Source organism: Protobothrops mucrosquamatus, unplaced genomic scaffold (assembly GCF_001527695.2).
Source record: "Protobothrops mucrosquamatus isolate PMUCROS unplaced genomic scaffold, P.Mucros_1.0 scaffold1471, whole genome shotgun sequence".
NCBI lineage: Eukaryota > Metazoa > Chordata > Lepidosauria > Squamata > Viperidae > Protobothrops > Protobothrops mucrosquamatus.
In genome coordinates, this window is record NW_015387649.1 from 62,749 (window position 1) to 86,714 (window position 23,966).

The window sequence follows — 23,966 nt, forward strand, 5'->3', positions numbered from 1 at the left end:
AGTAACCTTCCTGGAGTTTGAAATGAACATTGAACAACAATGTAGGGTCCTTGACAGAAAAAGTTCTCCTGCCGTGTCCTGTTCACCGATCATCTTGTTCAAGTCATTGGAAAGGAAGCAACTATTTCCCCCAAATCTAACCACCTTTACTATGCAAAGAAAGGACTGCATTCACTCTTAGGCAAAGAAAAAAAAAGAGCGTAACAGAAAAAATCTTGTATTTAAAAAAAAAAGAACAATGAAAAAACAAAATACAACAATGAAACAAAAAGTAAAATGGACAATACACAAATCATGATGGTAGGACACAGGAAGTTTTGGTCAATAAAAGCTTCCCATCCCTAACCTTTGCAGTGGCCAGCCACTATACAAGAGCAACAATAAAATATTATTTTGGTAAGATTTTGTATATCCCTTAATACTGAGGCCTTTTTTTAATATAAAAGTTACATGCACTAGTTCTACACCACAGGAGGGCGAAGATAAAAGAATACCATGGGTACCAACAGCAACACCAGGAAACCTACATAAAATAAGGCAAGGATTTGTTCTTGTTTCTTCTTAAAATCCCACATACACACACAATCTCCACTCATTTGTGTGTTGAAACAGTACCAGCAAAAAAAAAGGGAGGAAAGGAGAGGGATACGTTGGGGGAATTTTAAGAACTTCCAAGATCATCCAATAAGGCTCAAAAGAGTTCTAAAATGTTAAAACCATTTTAAGTGCATTGTATCAAGGAGAGGAAGCACCTGCATTTAGTTTCAAGGAAAGAAGATTACTTCATCCTATTGTAATAACCACACTTTGTATGGAATCTCATGCACATATATATCTCTTGTTACCTAGACCAGAAGTGATCCATTTTAAGCCAGCTGGGAATTTCACATTATTTACGAATGGAATGCCTTCATTGCTATCGGGGACAGTACTTTCCTGGGTATTTGATGCTGGAGATTGGCTCTTGAAAAACAGCATAAAGTGGTTCTAAAATTGCAAATCAATACATACGTCACTAATATTTTTCCTTTTTTTGAGCAGTGTTATGAAAACCAAATAGCAATAGCACTTAGACTTATATACCGCTTCACAGTGCTTTACAGCCCTCTGTACAGCCCTTACAGTGTCAGCAACAATCTGGGTCCTCATTTTATCAACCTCAGAAGGATGGAAGGCCGAATCAACCTTGAGTCGGCCAGAATCGAACTCCTGGCAGTAGGCAGTTGGAGCCTGCAATAGTGCATTTTAACCACTGCGCTACCACGGCTATAAGCAACTTTGCGTGCTCTGAATTTGGTTATTGAGAAAGGCTGCTTTTGCTTGTACAGTTAGTCCTCGACTTACAACAGTTCATTTAATGATCGTTTGAAGTTACAATGGCACTGAAAAAGTGACATGACTGTTTTTCACACGACCATTGCAGCATCCCCATGGCCGTGTGATCAACATTAAGACACTTGGCAATCAACTCATATTTATGATGGTTGCCATGTCCCGGGGTCATGTGATCACCTTTTGCAACCTTCTGACAAGCAAAGTTAATGGAGAAGCCAGATTCACTTAACAACCATGTTAGTAAATTAACTGCAATGATTCACTTAACATCTGTGGTAAGAAAGGTGGTAAAATGGGACAAAAGTCACTTAACAACTGTCTCATTTAGCATTTGTAAGTTGAGGACTACATTTACATTTAATGGAGAAATTAATACTGCACTAGCACCATATTCTAATATTTGCAGCTCTTAAGCCAGGACTTCGGCAGTCTATCCAGCAATTTGGCCCTAGTCTGTATTTCACTAACCCTTAAAAGAATTCCAAGATGAAAATATATTCTCAAGCATTCCCCAGTCTCTCCCATGGGCCACTTGAATGGAGGTTTTCTGATATGTTTGAGAACTTTCTGCACCTTCCTTTGACCCAAGAAGTCTAATCTTGCCCAGCCCCATTATTGAGAGTTCACAAGCCACTGGAGGCATAGACTTGTTAAATAAGTTGGGGTGAAATGCTGAAGCTGAAATGAATGAGATTTGAAATCTCTGGACTTTCGAACTCTTAGTTGTATTCCAATTTAATGCATGTAGTCTCTAGCATCTCTACTGTTCACCGTAGAAACTTTCTCCCTTAGCATGTCTATGCTCCATGTTCCTCAAAAAGATGACATTTTAGATCAGTAGTAGGTAAGATATGACCCTCCAGAGTCAACTTCCATCAGTTCTTGACAGTATGGCCACGTGATGGAAAATGATAGGAGATCCAGTCCAACAATATACACAGAAGGACACAAGTGCCCACCTGATGATCCGTTAATAGTAGAAAACGACAGTTCTCTTTTTGCCGTTCAATTTAATTGAAAAAAAGGGCCAAATTAGAAAACTGGGTGTTATCCAACTGGTACCTGGAGGGTTTTATAGCTTGAGTTCAGTGGAACTGAAATCAGTCTTCGGATTCCACAAAGTTGTAACAGGAAATTAATAAGGGGATGTATCCAACTCATGAGTTCTTGTGATGAGGAAGAACTTATCCTCAAGAGAGAAGCTGTACAAAAGTAAAGACAATCTTTTTTTTTCTTCCCTCAATCTAACCCAACCCAGATTTACTCCCATTTGGCACAAAAATCAAGACTGGTAGAATGGCTTCAAGTTACAATGGAAGATTGCCTACCTATTAAATCTGCAGCAGACTGAAACATCCTACACAATCTCAAACAGAGATGGGGAATTAGAGGAATAAGTTATCAAAACAAGAGGCAAACAGATACTTGAGAAAGGACGCTCCCCCATTTTTGTCTTCCCAAATTACTGGAGTTCAGTAAGTGCTAAATAAGCAGTGGGGGATTGGAAGAACAGATCTTGGTCCAAGAGGTAAAGAAGGGGGAAGCACATTCTTAAAGAAGAAATCACTTTCTCAAATCAGTTTTTCCATGCATAAAAGAGAACATGAAAGGAACTAAGCTGGAGGGGGTATGTGGGATACTGCATGCTATGGTGTGGGAAGAACTGGCCTGGAGCAAATCTCAGTGCATGTGCTTTATCCCTATGGCTGGGGTATGGCAGAGAACATCATTGGCCGAGGACAGGTCAGATGGCTATGGCAGATGCTGACAAAAAGAACTGAGAAAGTGCTAGACGGAAAGAGGAAGAAGGAAAAATAGTTTCAAGTATACTGGTCAGAGAATAGTGAGTAAGGTCCCCATGTGGGCAGAGTCCATTTCTCCCAGTTCCTCAGGCCCATGCCTAGGTTCTCTCTGCTTCTGTATCCTCATCGGCCTCCAGAATTGAAGGTGGAGTCTTCGCTTCTTCTCCGCGGCCTGCCCTGCTCAACACTTCCATCCATCGCTGCCGCAGCTCCTCAGTCTCGGGGCTGAAATACCAACACAGATGGCTCTGGCTGATCCGGAAGGCATGGCGTCGGTCCACCCGTTCGCTGGGCTCAGGAAGGCTGACTTCAAATCCAATCAGAGGCATCGAGCGCAGGGCTTTTACATCCTGTAGGATGACAGAGCAGGAAGCACAACGAGTGGTTACCAACTGGCCTGGTGAGCCGAGATCAATTGACCTTCTGACTTAGGCTCATCTTCTCCCAAAGGGATTCAAAACTAACTGAGCATTCATATCAGATGAGCCCATTGGCTTTTGACAGCCGATTTTTATCCGAAGGTGACATGAGACACCCTTGAAGTCAGGAGAAGACCCGAATGCAGCCCTTTTTTTTGAAGCCTCAGAGCCCCATTATCATTCAACAGCCTTTCAACCCCATAATTCCAAGAGGCAGCACCCAAATAAGCTATTAGCAAAATAGATGCACTATAGGCCTTTTCGATGCTTACCCCGTGTCCCCAACTGAACTGACCTCCCCAAAGATGGCATCCCTGTTGTCATTGCTGTGCACTTTGTGGCTATTAAAAAGGAAGGAAGTGCAATCCTTGCGTGTTGCCCGCCTGCACCTTAAAATGTGTGACTAGGATTCTTACTCTAAACCCTGGAATGGAGTTGCCATTCTTACACAAAAGGAGGTGTATTGCTGTCTCTCAGGTTAGGTTAAAGCAAGGAATCAAAAGTAGATGGCAGAGGGGCAGAGAGGCACTCCCATACCTGTGGAGCTCCATAGATGTATAACACCAGAGGTTCATTTTCAGGGATGACAAACCAGCCTTTGTGCCAAGCCTTCCCTCCTTTCTCCATGTAGTGCAAGAAACTGCAGATCACACTATTCTCTGCCACCACCGAGGCTTGTTTCTGCAGAAGAGCAGAAAGGTAAGTATTACCCACCAAGATCTCTGCTTCATGTGCTACACCATAAATGTATGAAATCTAGCAATTAGAGCAGAGGCGGGGAACTATGGCCCCTTCATGACTTGTGGACTACAACTCCCAGAATTCCTGAGCCAGCAAGTCATAAAGGGGCCATAGTTTCCCCACCTCTGAATTAGAGCATAGATGGGAAATCTGATTTCTCTTCCTCATCTGCTACTGCTGCTGAATTACAGCTCCCGATATCCCATGGTATTTGACCATGCTTGTGGAGCTGCTGGGAGTTGTGGTTCAGCAATGCCAGGAAGTCACAAGTTCCTCACCATTTGGCTTGAATGGTAGACAACCAAGTTTCAGACTACATTCAGCCACAGAATTTATAGAGAGATACCAACCTAATCTGCCATACATAGAGACAGACAGATTGACAAGACTAGCATTTTCAAAACCTGTTAAAGCAATAGCGTTTTGTAAATATAGAAATGGCTTATATCTATTCCAATTGGTCAGTCAAAGGCAAGACATATGTCTACAATAACACTATGTTCAAGCATAAGTTTCTAATTGGAAAGAGTAAGAAATAGGACAAGCTAATGAGAAGCAGGCAAATCGAAGAGAAAAATGAGGGATGGGGAAGGGAAGGAGTTTGAGAGAGAGAGAGAGAGACAGAGAGAGAGAGACAGAGAGAGACTGTAAGATTTCCCATACTTTGCTCTGCTCTGTTGCCATTGCTCCTGCTGGAACTCTCCATATAAAACAAAGTTCAAGGTTACTCTCTGGAATCCTTCAAAAACATCTCAGGCAACAGAGACAAAAAAAACCTTCAGAGTTATTATTGAGTACCTGGCATCAGTGCTTGGGCCACATCCAGATAGTCTTTCACATTTTGAATTTGAAAGACTATTTAATCAGTAAAATTTCTAAAATATACATATCTAATAACATACTGTTTCAGTTTTCTGTATTTTTACAAGCCTGATACCAATACACATCTTCTCTTTTCATCCACTAATAAGCAAATATGTTTGTTCTCCATTTCAGGGTGCAGTGTCTTACGATGTGAGAATTGTGTGGAAAAGAAGATGTGCACTTTCGGATCTTCTGAATCCTTGTATATTTTTGCCAATAAAGCTTATCGGAGCTTCAAGGGGATCCTACAGACATTGTATTGGTGGGGAAAATGTGGCAAGGAACATAAGGCTAAAGAAAATTTGCACAAAGAGCTGCAAGAAATAGATTTAAAGAAAGAAAATTCCCTCTAGAGTGTCCTATCAAAGAAATCCAGCAGATAGCTGGTCCGAAGAAAACACTTTGTTATCTACAAAGATATAAGAACTACTCTTACCTCCAGAATGGATTTTCGGCGTTGGGGGGTGTTGGGATGGGGCACAGGGCTGCCAGGGGAGCCATGAAGCGTGGAGTAACAGTCAGTGCAGACACGGTTTGGCCGGTTGTTGTCATACACCAAGCGGGCCCGGAACTCTGAGCATTTTCCACAGACAACCTGCAGGAGAAAACTTACATCAGTGGTGATAGGCACCCAAAATCATCTAGAGGAAGTTTTAGGCTTCTTCCATACTGGACCCTTCAACTGCTCTTCTCTCCCATGCTCAGGTGGGCTGGCAAGAAAGGATTTCAGTCTGTTCTTCAATCTTGGAACAATGCTGGGAAGCAGATCTCTTCAGATAAGGGTTAAGATGGCTACTTGATGGCTGATGGCTGAATTTCTGGCTGCTGCTTCTCTGTCACCATGCACCAGGATGTTCTATCCCAGCCTATAGCTGGCCTTGTTAAAGGCACAAGGACCAAACCCCTGTTGAGAAAATAGGCTGGAGACTCAAAACAAAACAAACCCCTTTTAATATGGGTAACCAACCTGCCAAATAGTCCAGAAACAAAAGCAGTAAAACACAATCCAAATGGAGGAAATTGTCCACACAAAACACGATGCAAACAGAAAAGTAGTCACCGGCAATACTAACAGAACATGATCCCATGAAGTACTTTGCAACAGTTGCCTTCAGGAACCAGCATCGCCCACACCTTCCCTTTTTATACAGCAGTCCCAAGGCGTTGCCTCTCAGTGCCTTCTCCTCCCCCCCTGGAGTTGTCGTATTGACTGCTGCTGATCTGCTCTCGCTAATTGCCGGCGTCTACAAGCATCAATCATCATGTCCATCAGGTGTGAATCCTCCAAGTCTGACTCATTCTCCCCACACAGCTGAGCTTCATCAGGAACACTACTGGAGGGCCCAGGCTCTTAATCAAACCGTGAGTCTTGTAATTCATCAGAGCCTCCCTCTGACCCTGATGGCCCTTCAAATGCCTCCTCCACCTTCTCCTCAGATTCCCCAGACTCAGCTGTTGGGAACACAGGCTGGCATGGAATCACGACACTGGACAGGAGTTGGATCAGTCGCCTAGATAGGCTGTCTTCTACAGGTTTTAGTAAGAGATTTACCATAGTCTCTCTGTCTAAAACAACTTGGCCTTGTGGCAAAGGTGCTGTTGAGACCATTTGCTATTTGCCCTGATTATAGGGGCAATCAGCTAATCCCTATTTCTCCTTTACTGACACCATTTGTAGGACAAAGTGAAAACATTCTCACTCTCTTCCTTCTGTCAGATAAGAAAACTCATATCATGTATAGTGTTGCCATATTCTAAATGACAATGAAGATCAACTGGGGGCAAATATACTTTTTTATTGACGGGCTAGTGTTTTAATCTGATGGTTAATCTTTTAGAATTTAAATTTATTGTTCTTTATCTGTACTGATTACTGACTGAACATTTTCTACTTAATTTCCTTGCAATGAGTAGTCCTCAGAGATCTCTGCTTGTGCTTTTATAGATCTATGCTGAATATTTGACACTTTTGAACATATCCATTTCACATGACCAGTAGTCCTTTCCCAAGATCACTGGACAGTATCTAATCCCATGGGCAGGGGATCACTCCATATAGAACAGAGTTGGGTCCATTCTTGTTCTGGTACACTGATTGAAACAGAGGAGACACACATTCAGCAGTGCATCAGGTCAATAGTTTGGAATGTCTAGACTAGAGTACTTTGTTAGGTTGTTTTGTACTTTTTTGTGGCATGTATCCTAGGAGTCTGCAGGGGCTGCGGCAAATAAAATGAATGAATGAATGAATGAATGAATGAATGAATGAATGAATGATGGAAGGTCCTCTCTGGGAAGAAAACAAAACACACAGAACTTCTTGCTCCAAGTTTTGCTGCTTTTATGTTATCACAAAATTGGATAAGTTGTAAATAGCTCAGAACTCTCCAAATTTACTAGGTTGCCAAAGAACTCAAGGTAACATTTGTACCAACCCTCTCTTCAATTTTACTAATCCTGTATGGTAACTTGGGCTATGTAATAGTGGATGGATCTAAGTCTCCTGTAACAATGGCTGACACACACCCCAGAGCAGACAAATCAGACGGAAAAGCTTCATGGTCAGCACTAAAAACAACAAGCATCCTGGGAGACAAGACTGAAGTAGCTCATTAACACAGCTTAATGCAAAGTTGATAGCTGTACCTTGCCTCTCTCTCCACAGAGGAAACTGGGAAGAGGGGATTAGGGTGTGGAGAGATATAATTTGAAGGGAAAATCACTCACATGGCCACAGGCTCGGCAATGATGCCTCCGTTTGGTGAGAGCGTTGAAGGGCTCTTTGCATTGCATACACAAAGTCACCTCTTTTTCCCGGATTGGCGTGGGTGCTCTTCGGCCCAACTCACAGCCCTGCAAAGTCGGACAGGGGCAGAGGAGGGAGGGATAGCATTAAAACAAACCTACTCATATTAAAAAAGTTAATGTATATTTCAGTGCTCAACCAAAAAGCTAATATCGGTATATTTAAAGTTACAAAGAGGGAGGAGATGCCACACTGGCAAATATAACATTGGCTCGGAGACTAATCCAAATTCTCAGGAAACTTCAATTAAAAAGAACGCAACCTTGCAGTTCCTAGCAACAGCACAAATATGTCTTTAAAAAATGTATAGAAACAATACCTGGTAAAATTTCATACTCTAGAGCAGGGGTGTCAAACTGCCGGCCTGCGGGCCGGATGCGTCAACGTGGAAGCAAGGAGAAAAAAGTTGTGATATGTTGCGACATGTCATGTGACGTGGCGAGGTTGACACCCCTGTTCTAGAGCACTGTTTCCCAACCTTGGGAATTTCCAACATTTAGATTTCAAGCTCCAGAATTCCACAGCCAGCCTGGCCATTGAAGGAAACTGAGTTGAAGTTTACACACCTGAAAATTGCCAAGGTTGGAAAACACTCCCAGAGGAATAACCAAAAAAAGACAGAACTAGTTTTGCAAAATTAAGAGAAGTCTTGCTGATTAGCAGAAAGGTACACAGATTGCACAATGCCATTTTTATTTTCACATAATTCTAATGAATTGTTGCAGTTTTTTGCCTTTTAATTAATTTGCATACTGGCTACAGCCAATCTTACAAATATCTCTCAGCTGAGACACTTTGACATATACACTGACACACTGCAGCAGTAAATTTTTGCTTGTTTCATCAGAAATCCGGGTGCATACTCCTTCTCTCTTTCACTCTAGCTCTCCCTGACACACATACAACTGCGACTCACTGGTGAATTAGGCGGCGTTTCATCTTCACTGGCAAGCTGCTTGAACATTTCCAGCGTCTGTTCGTGTTTCTGAATTGTAGCCTGTATTGCCTATAGATTTAATGATATATCTTTGATTACAAAATGGAAGGAGGAAGGAAAGAGCAGATCTGGGAAAAGAAACAAGCCCAGCCCTTTTCAGTGAAGCAAGGATAAAACCACGTTTAATGAGTTCCTAGGTACACAGCCATCTACCCAGAGTCTGTCTGGCACATCATGGTTTATGATGCAAGCAACAATATCTCATTTATCTCTACTTTTGGCTTCTTGTTGTTGTTGTAAGAAACGGAACAGACATGAGTGCAGGTGCAAGGTCTGTCACATACTAAGGTGCATGATAATGCACATGATCTTCATGGATACATGCCCAATGCTCTGAATCTGCATTGCTTGAAAGTAGTCTATACAGGGCCACCATAGATCTTCAAAAAATTAATTTGGGACAGGATTATCTCACCCCATTTTGATCAAATGTCCCTCCCAACATCTGCTGGACCTAAGAAACTCATCCACTCTAAAATAATCTAGACAGTGTTTTTCAACCTCTGCAACTTTAAGGTATGTGGACTTTAATACCTGCTGGCTGGGAAATTCTGGAAATTGAAGTTCACACACATTAAAATTGTTGAAATGGAGAAACGTGTATCTAGAATGATTCCCAGTCATCTGCTAATCAAGAGAAATCTCTCTCCTCCCCCTTCTTCTAAGCTTAAAAAGACATGGATTTGAACTTTGTGAGAGGTGACGTAGTTGTAACAGTATCTGAACTCTTCGTTTTCTTACTGGTTCATACAAATAAATCACTATGTGTAAATTGGGTAGCTATATAAATTTGTTTAATAAGTAACAACAAATACAGCAATATACATAGCTTGAGCAGCAATATTGAATTACCTGGATCCAGTCTCTTTTCTCTTCTTCAGTCCTAAAAGAGAAAGATCATTGTTTTCCCAAGGCATTTTAGCTGCGGTAATAACATGGTTCATCTCAAAAAAAAAAAAAAAAAGAGTACAGTAGTGGGATATATATACGTATGCATGTTGTACTCTCTTGATGGGAGGATTGACCAATTAGTCTGATTTGGGATGTGACGATGAAGGAAGAGCAAGGAGAACTAAGATGTGAGAATTATGGAACTCCTACTGATGGGATTCAAAGGAAAAGGAGCAGAAAAGGAGAATCACTGAGTCACAAAGATGAGTTGCTCAATAGAAGGCAATTCGTTTACTTTGAGAAAAGAAAATAGGAGAGACTTAAGTTTTCCACCTGTACCTGGCCTGAAGCTCTAAGGATCGCTGCTTCCCTGATACAAGGAAGGTCCGAGGCACATTGAGGCTGCTGGTCTCTTTTAACTGCATAGAAGAGAAGAGGCACAAGGTTGGTTCACACAGGCAAGTTGACCTTTCCTCAACTGCCTTGCCACAGGCAACTACCATTCCCCGATGCATATCTGAACGCGTGACAGCTAACTTTGAAATCTTTGTGGCCATGCTTTGAAAAACTGGCTCCCACAATCACGATCAGTTTATTTACTTAAAGTATTTATCTCTCATTCATTTATTTGCCATTCTATCCAATCTTTCCTCTAAGGAACCTGGGGCAATGCACATAAGTTGCCTTTAGTCTCACAAAAGCAACTTTGTGAGACAGCTTAAATTGAAAGATAGAGACTGACCCAGGTTCTCCATGGGGCCCTCCACGAGGTTCAAGTTCAGTCCAGCACTTCAACCACTGGCTGCGCTGACTAAACCACAATGTTCTGAAAACCATTCAGATTTTCTTCAAATACTAATTTAGAATATAATCTCATTATTTGAATCAGAAAATAAAATAAACATGTAGCCAAGTTACTCTGTCCCGTTTTATTTTATGTTGTGTTTTACTGCTATCTAATCATTCGGCCATTATTTTTTAAGAGGCTGAATTTCTTTTCCATTCAAGAACCTAGTCCAGTGGTGGCGAACCTATGGCACGGGTGCCAGAGGCGGCACTTGGCGCCCTCTCTGTGGGCACGCGCGCCGTCGCCCCAGCCTCGCCTCCCCCCGCGGCCCCCTCCTCTCCAGCAGCCCCCCTGAAGGAGAGTCGCCCTCAAGCGTGGCCCACACGGAGCAGCGCAGCCAAGGACATGGCAGCCAGGCAGCGTAGACAAGACTCTGCCCTCACGCCCCATCACACACAGTTGATGCTGCAGGGCGCGTGCGGGCAGAGGGTGTGGCTGCCATAGCGCTGCTGGGCTGCCTGGGCGATCTGCGGCGGGCCCTGGAGCGGTGAGTGGTCCTGTGGGCAGGCGGGGCAGGGGGGTGGAGCGGGGGCAGGGCCAGTTTTTTGCGCACTCGGTCTCTAAAAGGTTCGCCATCACTGACCTAGTAGAACTAAAAAGGAGTAGGGAATCCACTCCTCTGCCTCTCTTTGTACTGCATGTGCTAATCAATATTTCCCCATTCGTATTCCAAAAAAGGTGAAGGTGAGTCAAACGGTTTACTTGTGAATCTTTATCTAGTTCTCCCACTGCTTCTTCTTTCTTTACCTCCATTCCTTCCACATCTATGCGAGCACGGACTCCAAATTTCTGGCCTATGAGACGCAGTTTTGGCACACAGTAAAGCAATCGGTCGTTGAACTGGACGAAAAAAGAAAAGAAATAGCAATAAGAAGCAGAGATCGTTCCTGACTCTCCAAGATTGATAGTTAAAAGCCAAACCAACAGTGTGGGTGGAGAGTCCCACACACACTGCCTCTCACCAAGATCAGGTAGCGGTCTTGGGTGGTACCATTCTTAGCAGAAAGCTTCAGGATGTGCCCTTCCTTGATGAGTTCATTGGTGGGATTGACTATGTCTTCCTCACCTCCAAGCAGCTCGTACACTTTCAACAGTGAGTGCATTCTTTCCTAGAAGAAAAGATATAGCCAGGTATAGTAAAGCATGTCTTTGAAGTTGCTACACACAACTCTGTTGTGTTGAAAGAAATAATACAGTATGAAGGACAATTTGGGAAACCTTCCAGATATTGTTGAACTATAAATTCCCTTCCAGCCTCACGTCCGTAATGATCAGTCGTGGTCCACTGAGAGTTATAATTCTGGATCATCTGGAGCACCCACTGGTTCCCCACCTGTGACACATTATGCAACTTGGGTAGGAAATCCAAATCCAAAACAGAACTTGGCCATTGAGATGAATGGTAATCTGGAGGTAATAGGTCGAGGTAAAGGTTTCCATGTCGGTTGTGTCTGAATCTACAGTGTGATGCTCATCTCTGCTTCTTGGCCAAGGGAGCCAGCATTGTCCAAAGACAATTTCCGTGGTCATGTGGCCAGCATGCCAAATGCTGTTACTTTCCCACCAAAGTGGTACCTCTTAATCTACTCGCATTGGCATGCTTTCAAACTGCTAGGTGGGCAGTTCACTCCATTGGCACGGTGCTCAGCTCTTGAACCTGGGCTGCCAACTGACAAGCTCGACAATTAAAGACATGCCCCAATAGGTAAGAACTCATGGAAAACAGCGCATAGAAAACAACTTGTGCTTTTCAAAGGATTTTTTTTTATTAATTATAATTGACACAGTATCCATCTTACTTGATATACCAGTTTGTCAGGGTCTGAATTATAAGGATTTTTTTTTTATTAAAGAAGCCTGGGTTCACTCCCAGTAACTCATTCCTCAGAGTCTTCTAAAAATAATAAGTATCTTGATCAAGGGGACCAGAGTTCTGTAATTCAACACTGCCTGCAGCTGTCAAGCTCTATTTTACTTGTACGCAAGAAACTTTTCATACTTTCTGCCTGTCTAATTGAAGGCCAGATTACCCATTCTGACTGAACAATTAAGTAGGATAAATATTCGGGCCCTATGTGCAAAAAAGCAGTTCTTATGCTGAAGGATCTTACAATTTAAAAATTGTCCATTGGGAGCAAAAGGTAAGTGATATTTGGTAGCAAGCTGAATATTTATATTCAGTGCTGGTTGTGTTATTAGTCTTAAAATTGAGATGGCAAACTTTCAAGCAATAAGCTAAAGCAGACTCTAACATGGACACATAGTTTGGGGAAGAATAAAATATGTGAATGTGATTTTGAACTGCATTCCAAACATATGGAAATTATCAGTAAACGAGGAGCTCTGGATTTACCAAACATGGGGCACAACAATAAAGATGCATTTTTTATGATGGAACTGGACCCCAAATTTACATCCTTGGATTGATTATATCCTTAAAACTGGCTCTTTCCACCACAAACTCATCAATATTAATCTGTGTTGTCAAAATTTAATGCTGGAGCTTTTTATTGTACATCATAAGATGCTTTTGTTTCTTTTTATTTTGCATTTTTCAAATTTTTTATTTCTGTTGACTAAAGCAATTAAAACAAATGGACAATCCAATATGGTACAGTTTAACCTCAGGGTCCGTTTTAAAGTGGTCTAAAAGAGAAGTCAAAAGATTTTAGGAAAGAGACTTGGTTTATGGGATTTCTATGTCTACTACAACCTCACTCATATAATTACTCTGTTATCTAAGAGAAAACAGAGAACATGCTTTGAATGCAGATTATCCCAGCTTCAATTATAGCCTGTCCAGTTTAGAAAGGAACATGTAGGGCAGTGGTGGCGAACCTATGCGGTGGGGGGGGGGGCGGGGCCAGTTTTTGGGCACTCGGTCTCTAAAAGGTTCGCCATCACTGATTTAGGGGGAAATTATCTGGCTGAAATTTTAGATAGAGCCTAAATTGAGCCAGGAAGACATCTGACTTGATAAAAACAAACCATATCCAGCAGTATACGGAATTTGATTCTAAAAAGCTACTGAAATAACCTTCCATGCAAAAAACTGAACTGACCAGTACGGAGGTAAAGAGACTTGGGAACAGAGCCTATTTAGAGGCAGGGATGAGAATAGTGAGAGGAGAGGATTTGAGAGTAGCATTTTCTGGGGTACTAATAAAGACACAAATCCCTGCTATGGATGTTGATCTGTATGTATACAGATGGAGATGGAGGCAGAAGGCCTGTGTAATTGATTACACAGAACATAATACAGTACACGGTTCCATGTCAGATCAGACCCTTTGTTCATTTAGCCAAGCACCATATCCAACATAATTTCTCCATATCCTTGGCTAGAAGTCTTTAACACCAGCTCCTTCCTGATGCTTTTCCCCTACTATCCACTAGGATCTTCTCCATAGTAGGCAGCAATGTGGCCAAGAGAAATTATGTGATGAACATCATACTTAATTAAAACTGCCTCTGAACTGGGCCTAGAGATCTGAGGAAATGTCAACTCCATTCATAGGTATAGTCTCTCCTCAGGATCTAGTTTGAATCCATTCCCCAATGCACTCCTACTTCTAAAGACAGGAAAATCCAGGCAGGTGCTCTTTGATAACTATCATTCTGCTCGCTCTTACCATTTTGCGGATGGCGGCATTTGAATGTTCTGCAGCAGTTGCAATAAGTTCCAGGGATTCTATGTAAGAGGAGGAGTAAAAAAAAAAAAAGAGAATCAACATTACTTTATTGGCCTTACTCCACAGAGAAGCTCCAATTAAAGTAGAAACACAGACTATACCCCAGTTTATAACCATCTTTCAAGCAAAAGGCATGCATAGTGGGATCTGAAGGATTCCTCTCAAGCGGGCTGACAGCTAGGATGGATGGCTAGGTTAGTACAGGTAGTCCTTGACTTACAATAGTTCATTGAGTGACCGTTCAAAGTTACAAGGCCACTGAAAAAAGCGACTTATGACCATATTTCAGTTACGACCTTTGCAACATCCCCACGATCATGTGATCAAAATTCAAACGCGTGTCATCGAGTTCATATTTACGACGGTTGCTGTGTCCCAAAGTCATGGGAATCCCATTTCGCATCCTTCTGACAAGCAAAGTCAATGGGGAAGCCAGATTCGCTTAACAACCATGTCACTAACTTATCAACGGCAGTGATTCACTTAACAACGGAGGCATTTAAAAAAAAAAAACAACACAACCCAACTCTCATAAGCTTTGTAAACGTAAGATTTCTTGAAATGGAAATAATTTCATTGGAAGGGGGAGAAAGAAGGGGCACCTTTTGTGGATCCGGAAAGTAGCCTGACCCTCACCACATTGCGGAGTCCCAATGGAGTGGAGAGCTGCCATTGTGGCTAGCCAACTGACCACTGTTTGAGTATAATGAATTCTGAACCTGGCTTGCCTTGGTCTGGCACTTCTTTCAGATGTTACTGACTGACCCAAGAGATCCAAATGGTTATGGGGGGGGCAAGAAATAGCTCCTAATGACCCAGGAGCCAATAATGCATTTATGTCGCATTCTATTTCCCCTCCCGTGCTTGCTGTGACTAAGATACTGCCTTACCCACTGCCCTGTCCTTCTCCTTACTATCCCCTGAGAACTGCACTCACTTTGGGCATCCTTGCAGTCAGGCGAGTCCTGGGGCAGTTTCAGGAGATAGTCCTTCAGAAGCAGCTCGTAGCGAGGGATTCTCTGGACCGGTTCCAGCATGTGATGCTGCAGGGTCAGGTTCCCACATAGCTCTTCCCGCTGCAACAGAGAGTGGTCTCAAGAGAACTGTCTGCCTGGCAGTTCTCCAAAGGCAAAATTTTGCCTGCCCTTGCAGGGAACTGAGACCCAGGGAACTAAAGGCAGCATTCGTAAGAGTGAGTCAAACATCCCAGGAGATCCATGAGGATTTGCTCTTTCCCAATAAATCCTTCCGTAGGCACAGAGTTTGTCTGGATTTTGGGCCACAAAGGGAAATCTGGACTGTTCTGTCAAATCCTCATTGCTAAGCAATGGCTTCCCAATCCACCTCCTTATTTATGCTGTACAATACTCGGAGGAGGATGGATGTAGTGAAATAATCCCCCACCCATCCCACCAAGTTTTGCTTCTTTTCTTGGGGGGCACATAAATCAAGCAAAGTTACTCCTCAGCATATAATATTCTTTCAATATTCAGTAGGAGACATGGTGCCACGTTAAAATGGGAACGGGATTGTGTCCATTCCCTAGATTGCTTCAACTAGTAGGTTTTGCTGGGGGGGGAGGGGGTTGGGGAGGGGGAAGGAAGGAGAGGCGTATTGTTGCAACAAAGTCTAAAGAAAACGCAGGTGACCAACCTGTATTTCATGGATAATGCCCTTGAACTGTGTTGAGCGCTCCATCCAGGTGTTTACCAGTTCCATGGCACGGTCGAAATTCTTCACATACTCGCCATACATCTTGAGAAAGGGAGCCAGCTTTTGCAAGATATCCCCAATTCGTGGGTGTTGGTCCCTGGGAAAAAAAGAAATAATGAGATATAGGAAGGGAAAAGAAACATAGAACCAAGGCTAAGAGGAGATTCTTCACTCACAGGTTCTGTTGCACATAAAATACCAGCTAAAATATGCTGATTTCTTATTTGCAGTATAACTAATTAAATCATTCTGGTTTGTGAAACCACAGTTTAGTGTCTTCTGTAAAACTCTACAAATGACTTTGTTCAGTACTTTCCCATCAAAGGGAGAATTTGACTACAAATTTAAATGGAAAGTAAGTTACAGTAAATAATTGTTCATTAGAACTCAAGAATACTAACATTAGGGAGATTCATAATTCTCAAGCCTTCTGATCTAAAAAAAAATAAAGATGAAAGCCTTCTTTTTATTATAATATTTGTGACCTGCCCCACAGTTAAACAAATTATTTTTTTTAAAAAGAGAACAACCACACTACTCTAGATAAATATGCACAATTAATTGTAGCTAAAACTATGATGAGATAAAGATGCTTTCACAGTTTTACAAAATGCTAAAAGGGAGACAGGTATACCCGGGGGGACGAAGTCTTTCAAAACATTGGGACCATGGTAGACACATTACAAAAATAAGAAACATAAAATGAACATTTCAGTTAAGCTTTAGATTTGCAGATTTACAGAGAAATATTTAAGAAATATTTAAGAAAAAGGGAAACATTTGGAAGACTTGGATCAGACATCTTTTTTAATTTCTGCAATTCCTGGATTAGGATAAAGATGACTTAAGTACTTAATTATTCAAACATGGCAGATTTGCAGATGTGTGGACTTCCAACTTCCAGAATTCCACAACGTTCTGGGAGTTGAAGTCCACACATCATAAAGATGCCATGTTTGGAAAATGCTGGTTTAAAAGTTATGGCTGCATCTACATGGAAAAATAAAGCAGTACTGTACCTGTACACTGGAGAGCCTGGATTATTGCAAATGAGCATTATTATTACACCTTTTTGTACCCACTCAATTCTTCCCACTAGAACAAGAAGCAAAGCTAACCAGAAATGGGTTCTTTAGCATATCACCTAATCTGGTACCCAGCTTATTTCTTCAGGACCAAAAAAACAGTTTTGGTTTGGTTTACTTTTTATTTTGGGGTAAAATTACAATCCTGTTTTCTGAAAGGAGCGACAAGTCAGGATCCCAGAACTGGACAGGTATAGCCAACTCTGTTATTTCTGTTATTCTCTTATTTAATATGAATCAGGGGACAGATCCTTTTCTGGCCTCAGGTGCCTCTGCTCCAAACCCCACACAAGCATATTATCAAACAGCTTTTATTTCCTCTGCTGCAGCAGTGCCGTAGTACCTACGGCATTATTGGTATCTAGTTCAGCCGCCTACATTAATAGAAGAAATTGAACAACAGGAAAAGACAGCAGAAAAGTTCCACAGCAAATATAACTTGTGAATCCACAACAGGTTACATTTAAAAACCACCAAAAATGAAGATTTAGAGATGATCAGTTCAAAGTTATGTCTAAGAGACAAGAACCCTTCCCTGTGATACAAGACGGTTGACCATGGATTATATGCTGGCAGGTTATTTTGGAAATTGCTGGAGGATACTAAGTTGAAAAAGATGAGCTATCTAGATAAAGCAGGAATTGTCACAAAAGGCAAAGGAGGTGAAGCATAAACATTCAAAAAGAAGACAAAGTCAGGAAGCATCAAGCTCAACAATTTAATACCTTAGAACAGTGGTTCTCAACCTTTTTAATGCTGCGACCCCAACCGGTCGTAAGTCGAGGACTAAAGCGGTCATAAGTCGAGGACTAAACCGGTCGTAAGTCGAGGACTACCCAACCGGTCGTAAGTCCAGGACTTTCCCTGCCCGGGAGCGCCGCGCATGCGTGGTTCCGCCCCCTGCGCCGGCCGAGGCGTAGCTGGCAAGCGGCAGAGACGGAGCAGGCCGACCACCAGCTGGCCCAGCTCAAGGGAGGTAAGGCACCCGCCGGAAAAGGGGAAAAAATGGACAAAAAAAATGGACAAAAAAAATGGCGGACAGCCTTGCTTGGCGACCCCCATGAAATGGTCGATCGACCCCAAATGGGGTCCCGACCCACAGGTTGAGAACCACTGCCTTAGAAAAAGACAAGGCAGTGCTGGTGCTGGCAGATGAGGGGCAGGAGACAAGAGAATACTTGAGAGCCTCACTCTACAGCAATGAAATAAAGGATCCCAACTGAAATATCTGGAACAACTTGTCTTGGGAGATGGTGAATTCTTTTCTGCTGAGTCTAGATGGTCATTTCAGGGGTCTTATATTACAGGTTCTGCACTGAGCAAGAAGCTGGATTAAATGACCTCTGAAGTCTTTTTTACCTATATAGGAACTTACACATTTCTAGAGTTTCCACTCAAAAGTAGTTTGAAAATGATCAAGAGACTATCCTTTTCTACTGAATTTGTAATACCAACATGGGGGTTTGTTGTGAAAATCAAGACTGCTCACAAGTTCCACAGAGGTACCTCATTTCGAAGAAAGACAAGTTTTACATTGGCTTCAAATATACCACACTTGAGCCAGAAATAAATGGCCGAGTTCTTGAAAAACAGCTGATGCGGCAAGCTCATGGAAGTGTGGAGCTGCCAAGAAGTCCTCATATAGAAGCCTCGATTGAATCATACAGGATATTTCATATTAGCAATCTAAGATCACTCAAATAACTGAAGAAAACACACTTTAGTTACAAACACACCTCCTTTTCCCCCAAATATAATGCAATAACTCTTTTGGCAAACTGTTGGAATTCTTTCAAAGCAGGTAAAATTTTTACCTCAAGGGCATGCTACAAAAAATAAATCAATATAGACATATGAAGAAAACCAGAACGGTACTGCTATACACACACACACACACACACCATGCTAGCCCAATCCTCACCATTCTTCCATCCGTTTCTCTAATTCTGGGAGCAGGAACTGCTGGTGGAAACAGTAGATGGAACAGATGTTGGAAAAAATGCCCATCACCACATCAGCTGGGAAAGAGTTTCGGCAGCGTGCTTCCTCCATCAGACGGGCACAGAAGACCTATGAGACAGGGCACACTTAAAATAGTCTGCCCTCCCTCTTGGCGACTTTCTGCAAAACCAGTGATTGGCAGAGGCCTACTCAAACCCTACCCCACTCTTTATCTTCTAAAGCTAAATATCTATTGTACAGCCCTTAACAGCTCGTAAGATGGAATCTTATGGAGAGAGACGGGGGCAGCCCACAGTTCCTGCAGTATCTAACCCATTCTGCTAATTTCCTCAACTGGCATGACTTACAGAAATGATGCTGTGCTTGCCTCAAGTTTCCATTTAAAAACTGCACATGCTCTAGTAATTTTGGATACTAGACATCACTCTTATTACCTGGTCCAATAGATACAGGCGAGATACATATGCCTTTTCTGTTCGGAGAAGTTCGTTGGCAATTCGGAAGACTTTTTGTGGAACCGTCATCTTTTGAGAAAGAGAAAAAGATCAACTGAAAACCACTCGGCTGTGGGGAATGAACTAAATTCCAATTTCTTTTTCATATATTAGGTTGTACTAAGAAAACCAACCACAGGATTTTCTCCATTTCTCAGCTATTTCTTTGCCCCTTGCATTCAAGCAGCTTTCCAATTATTACAAGTGAACAATGGTTGTACAAAAATATGCTGTACTCATCCTTTCATTCAGTTCTCACAGGCACCAAAATGGATTATACACACTTTTATATTCCGTGAGTGAATATAAACCAATAGCAGGCAATCTCTTGAAGCCAGGGATGCCATGGGAATTGTGTGAGCGGGTTGTGAGCAAACTTCTAAAAATGGCTGCTGTGGGAGGACTTCCCTATTCCTAGAAAGGCTTCATATATACCAAAGCATAATCAAAAATATCATATGAAGCAGGAGACAAAAATACAGGCTCGGAAGGAAGCATTGGAGAAAAGGCTATTCTAGTAAACCTGGGATAGGAATCCCAGCCCTTTACCTCATCAGAATCCAGCTTCTCTGTCTGTGGAGGTGGAAGGTCAGAGAGCAGCTCAGCCTCATCCCCACTGCCATCATCCATGTCACTGTCCCCCTCAGAATCACGAGTTGAGCTGCGTTTGATGATGCTTGGAGGTGCCAGTGGTCCGGCACCCTCCCCTGTACCTTCCTCAGGCCCAAAGCAAATCTCCTCACTGTTAGATGGTGAACTGATGCTGTCAATGCCGCTGTCCCGGTTTGCCAGTTTCCCACCATCGTGAGGTGGCAAGCAGACAGCATTTCCTGCAGCCGCTTGCCCTCCTTCCAGTGCCAGGAGGTCCAGGAGCTTGTGAGACAGTTCTGCCGATTCCAATGAAGCTGGACGATCTAGCGAGGGTTCCATAGAATTTATCTCTAGGGCTTGGAGGTCTGGGCTGGGACACGGCGAGGGAGTCTGTTCAGATGTCAGGATTATAGGTTCCCTAAGAGAAACACAACCACACAGTTGGAAAGCCAAGGAGGAAATGAAGAACAGATGCTGGATGAAGTACCAACACAGGCAAGATTTGCTAGGGTTCCACCTCTCCTCGAAAAGTAAGTAGAATCTTCTAGTGCAGGGGTAGGAACCTTGGCTTTTATGACTCGTGGACTTCAACTCCCAGAGTTCCTGAGCCAGCCATGCTGAGGGGAAAGGGAGAGGTTTCCAAGCTGAGCCATGCTGTCTCAGGAATTCTGGGAGTTGAAGTCCACGAGTCATAAAAGAGCTAAGGTTGCCTATCCCTGTTCTAGTGAATTCATGCCCAACGTACAGGTAGTCCTCAAGTTACGACCACAATTGAGCCCAAAATTGAAGTGAGTTTTGACCCGTTTTACTATCTTTCTTGCCACAGTTGTTTAGTGAATCACCGCAGTTGTTAAGTTAGTGACATGGCTGTTGAATGAATCTGGCTTCCCCCACTGACTTTGCTTGTCAGAAGGTCGCAAAAGCGGATCACGTGACCCTGGGACACTGCAACCGTCATAAATATGAACCACTGGCCAAGTGTCTAAAGTTTGATCATGTGACCATGAGGATGCCGCAACAGTTGTTAAGTGTGAAAAATGGACATAAGTCACTTTTTTCAGTGCCGTTATAACTTTGAACGGTCACTAAATGAACAGTTGTAAGTTGAGGACTACCTGTACTAACAGCATTGGTCTAAAAATAGAATACTTATTTGCACACATGATTAGGCCAACTATTCATCTACCCTTTTTTAAAAATCTTCTGACACAGACAACAGCCAAAAGGCTAACATATGTGGTATCATTGTATCATCCATAACAATCCAACCTAAAATCAAGGTTCTCATACTCCAGATCTTTCTCACACAAACTCAGGACACCTCAAACGTGGTAGAACGCAGTGTTTACCTTCAAGCTGCTATTGCAACCTCCCATACACCCCAAACTATCTCAGCATGAACCTGGCTGTTCGTATGATGCCAAGGAGAGCAGAATCACACAATCCACCATCATAAAAGAATTGGTAGATGAATTAAAAAAAGAAAGCCAGCCAAGAGAACCATTTAAATACATGGATGTCAGCTCTATTCAAGACTGGGAAGAACACAGACGTTTAAAATCTTTTTCTGAATTGTACCACGGGCAACGCCTCCAAGTGCCTTCAATATGGGTATTATATCTAACCAATCTTGAGTAGAATTAACCTTTATTGTTTTCTCTGTCATTTAACAAAGGGCTTTGTGCTAGTTATCATTTCAATATATCCCAAGCCAGTAGAAACCTCCCATTAATTAATGATGCCAAGTGGTCCTACTTTACATCTTCAAGAGTACAAATCATGCTTCCTCTACAATTAGGTGTGTGTGCGTGTGCGTGTGCGTGTGTCTCCTCCAACTCAGCTACAGATGAGAAACTGGGTCTCACATGCTAGTCAAGCACGTACCTTTCAAACTTCTCAATGAGGCAGGAGACGGCAGATGAGTAGCCCACTCCATCTTTTGGCAGAGGGCTGCGGCCCAGGCGGGGGTCGGCTGGGAGGGGTCGTGATGGCGGTGGGGGGATCGATTCAGGAAACCGTGGGGGCTGGCTATTCTGCAGATAAGCTGGCTTGGGAGGAACTGGAAAAGGAAGTGGAATTGTTCTTTTAAAACAGACTCGACACATTTTACTAACAGAAGCAACCAACAAAAGGACTGCTTCCGTAAGTTGGCATTTTTTATCATCTCATCCACGCTGCCCATCCCACCCCAGCATTGAAACTACTTCTAACTCCCCTGTTCCAGAGCAAAGAGCCTGGACTCTGAACTCCATTATACTGAAAAGGCCCAGCATGTACCCCAAGTTAGATTTTAGCATAAGCAGCTTTTTATATCAATGCTGGTTGGAAAAGTGTTGCTGGCAGCCCTGGGCTGGATGCATCATGCACAGGCCATGTCCACCCTGGCTCCACAAAGGGAAAAAATGTCACCATACGTCACGATATATCACATGACGTGATCGAGTTTGACACCCATGCTCTAGAACATAGCTGGCTCAGGAATTCTGGGAGTTGAAGTCCACGAGTCATAAAAGAGCCAAGGTTGCCTACCCCTGCTCTAGAAGGATATGCAAATTCAAGCAGCCAAGGGCTCCAGCTGACCTTTCATTGGGATGCCAGGGACTGCATTCCAAAAAGAAAATGAGTCCCGGAGAACGAAATGGGATGAAATCAGAGTAAACATTCAATCTGATCTAAATTAACTTATGTGTAATTTTAATTAAAATAAATTTGTTCAATGCAACTATGAAAATTTGCCCTCCTGTATCTTGTAATTAATTTCCCCCCTTTGATCATCATGCTAAAGGTTACTGTTTAGCAGAAATTCTGAAGACCTCCTGCAGGCCTGGGCGAAGCCTTGCAGGAGGAGCCTTGCACGGCAACCTCAAGTGTGGTGGGTGAATTCTGGGCTCTGGAGTCCATAACTAGAAAGGCACCAACAGCCAGCTTTCTTCTCCAGCAGCATGCACGGCAAATTCCATAAGGAGCATCTTAATCATGGGCTCAAGGAGGAAGTAGGGAAACCATCTCAACCCCAATATGTTTTGGATGCATTTGATCTCAGCTCCCATAATTCAAAGCTAGCATGCCAAAGACAATAGACTTATGGGGACCGGTTGGGGAAGCTCCATTTATACCTTGTGGCTTTGGTCCTGGGGGACGCTTGAGTGGTCGGAGTTTGGCAATTTCTTCTTCGTTGTGGTCAGGTCCTGGATCTGAGATGAGTCGTTGGGGGGCTTCTGGTGAGCGATGTTCAGGGCTGGGTTCTGAAGAGAGGCTTTTGACCAGGAGTCGGTGGGGCTGAATGGGACCTAGAAAGGAAACAGAATTGAGATAGACAGTTTATTAAAACCAATTCTCGTGCAGTCTGTTCTTATACATTCAAAGAGGAGAAGCCTGGAATAAAGCCAATGTAAGTGAGAAAAAAAACCCTCTAGAAATAAAATTCTCTAGATGGTTAACTTCCTAAATTGAAAAGCACAATAATGACTTTATAGCATTAGTTTGCACAACTGAAATATCAGTTGATCATAAAGACTGATATGATGGCTCTCTTGAGATTTCCTAACTCAACTCTATCATGGAATTAGCCAGCAATTAGCATACTTCTCGCAGAAACTCTGCAAACGGTTTAGAGCCAACTATAAATCACAAGGCACTGGAATCAAACAAGAACAAAACCAAAACACTTTTTTTTTAAAAAAAAATCTGTTTAAAAGCAAATGCATCAAGAAAAAGTAGGATCCTT

At 42.6% G+C, this 23,966-nt stretch overlaps 1 protein-coding gene across 1 annotated transcript in view; it reads right to left on the minus strand.

The window, feature by feature from the left end:
- Positions 1–3,147: 3,147 nt before the first annotated feature.
- Positions 3,148–23,966, minus strand: part of FGD1 (FYVE, RhoGEF and PH domain containing 1) — a 57,732-nt gene continuing 36,913 nt past the window's right edge. The window contains exons 2-18 of the mRNA XM_015822128.1: positions 23,356–23,529; positions 22,124–22,298; positions 20,198–20,657; positions 19,589–19,678; positions 19,114–19,262; positions 16,048–16,204; positions 15,332–15,470; positions 14,335–14,393; positions 11,665–11,811; positions 11,450–11,542; positions 10,195–10,274; positions 9,817–9,847; positions 8,884–8,973; positions 7,889–8,014; positions 5,598–5,756; positions 4,094–4,237; positions 3,148–3,487 (exon numbers count right to left, since the gene is read on the minus strand). Coding sequence (XP_015677614.1) covers positions 3,236–3,487; positions 4,094–4,237; positions 5,598–5,756; positions 7,889–8,014; positions 8,884–8,973; positions 9,817–9,847; positions 10,195–10,274; positions 11,450–11,542; positions 11,665–11,811; positions 14,335–14,393; positions 15,332–15,470; positions 16,048–16,204; positions 19,114–19,262; positions 19,589–19,678; positions 20,198–20,657; positions 22,124–22,298; positions 23,356–23,529 — 2,525 coding nt within the window. The 3' untranslated portion in view covers positions 3,148–3,235. The remainder of the gene's footprint in view (positions 3,488–4,093; positions 4,238–5,597; positions 5,757–7,888; positions 8,015–8,883; positions 8,974–9,816; positions 9,848–10,194; positions 10,275–11,449; positions 11,543–11,664; positions 11,812–14,334; positions 14,394–15,331; positions 15,471–16,047; positions 16,205–19,113; positions 19,263–19,588; positions 19,679–20,197; positions 20,658–22,123; positions 22,299–23,355; positions 23,530–23,966) is intronic.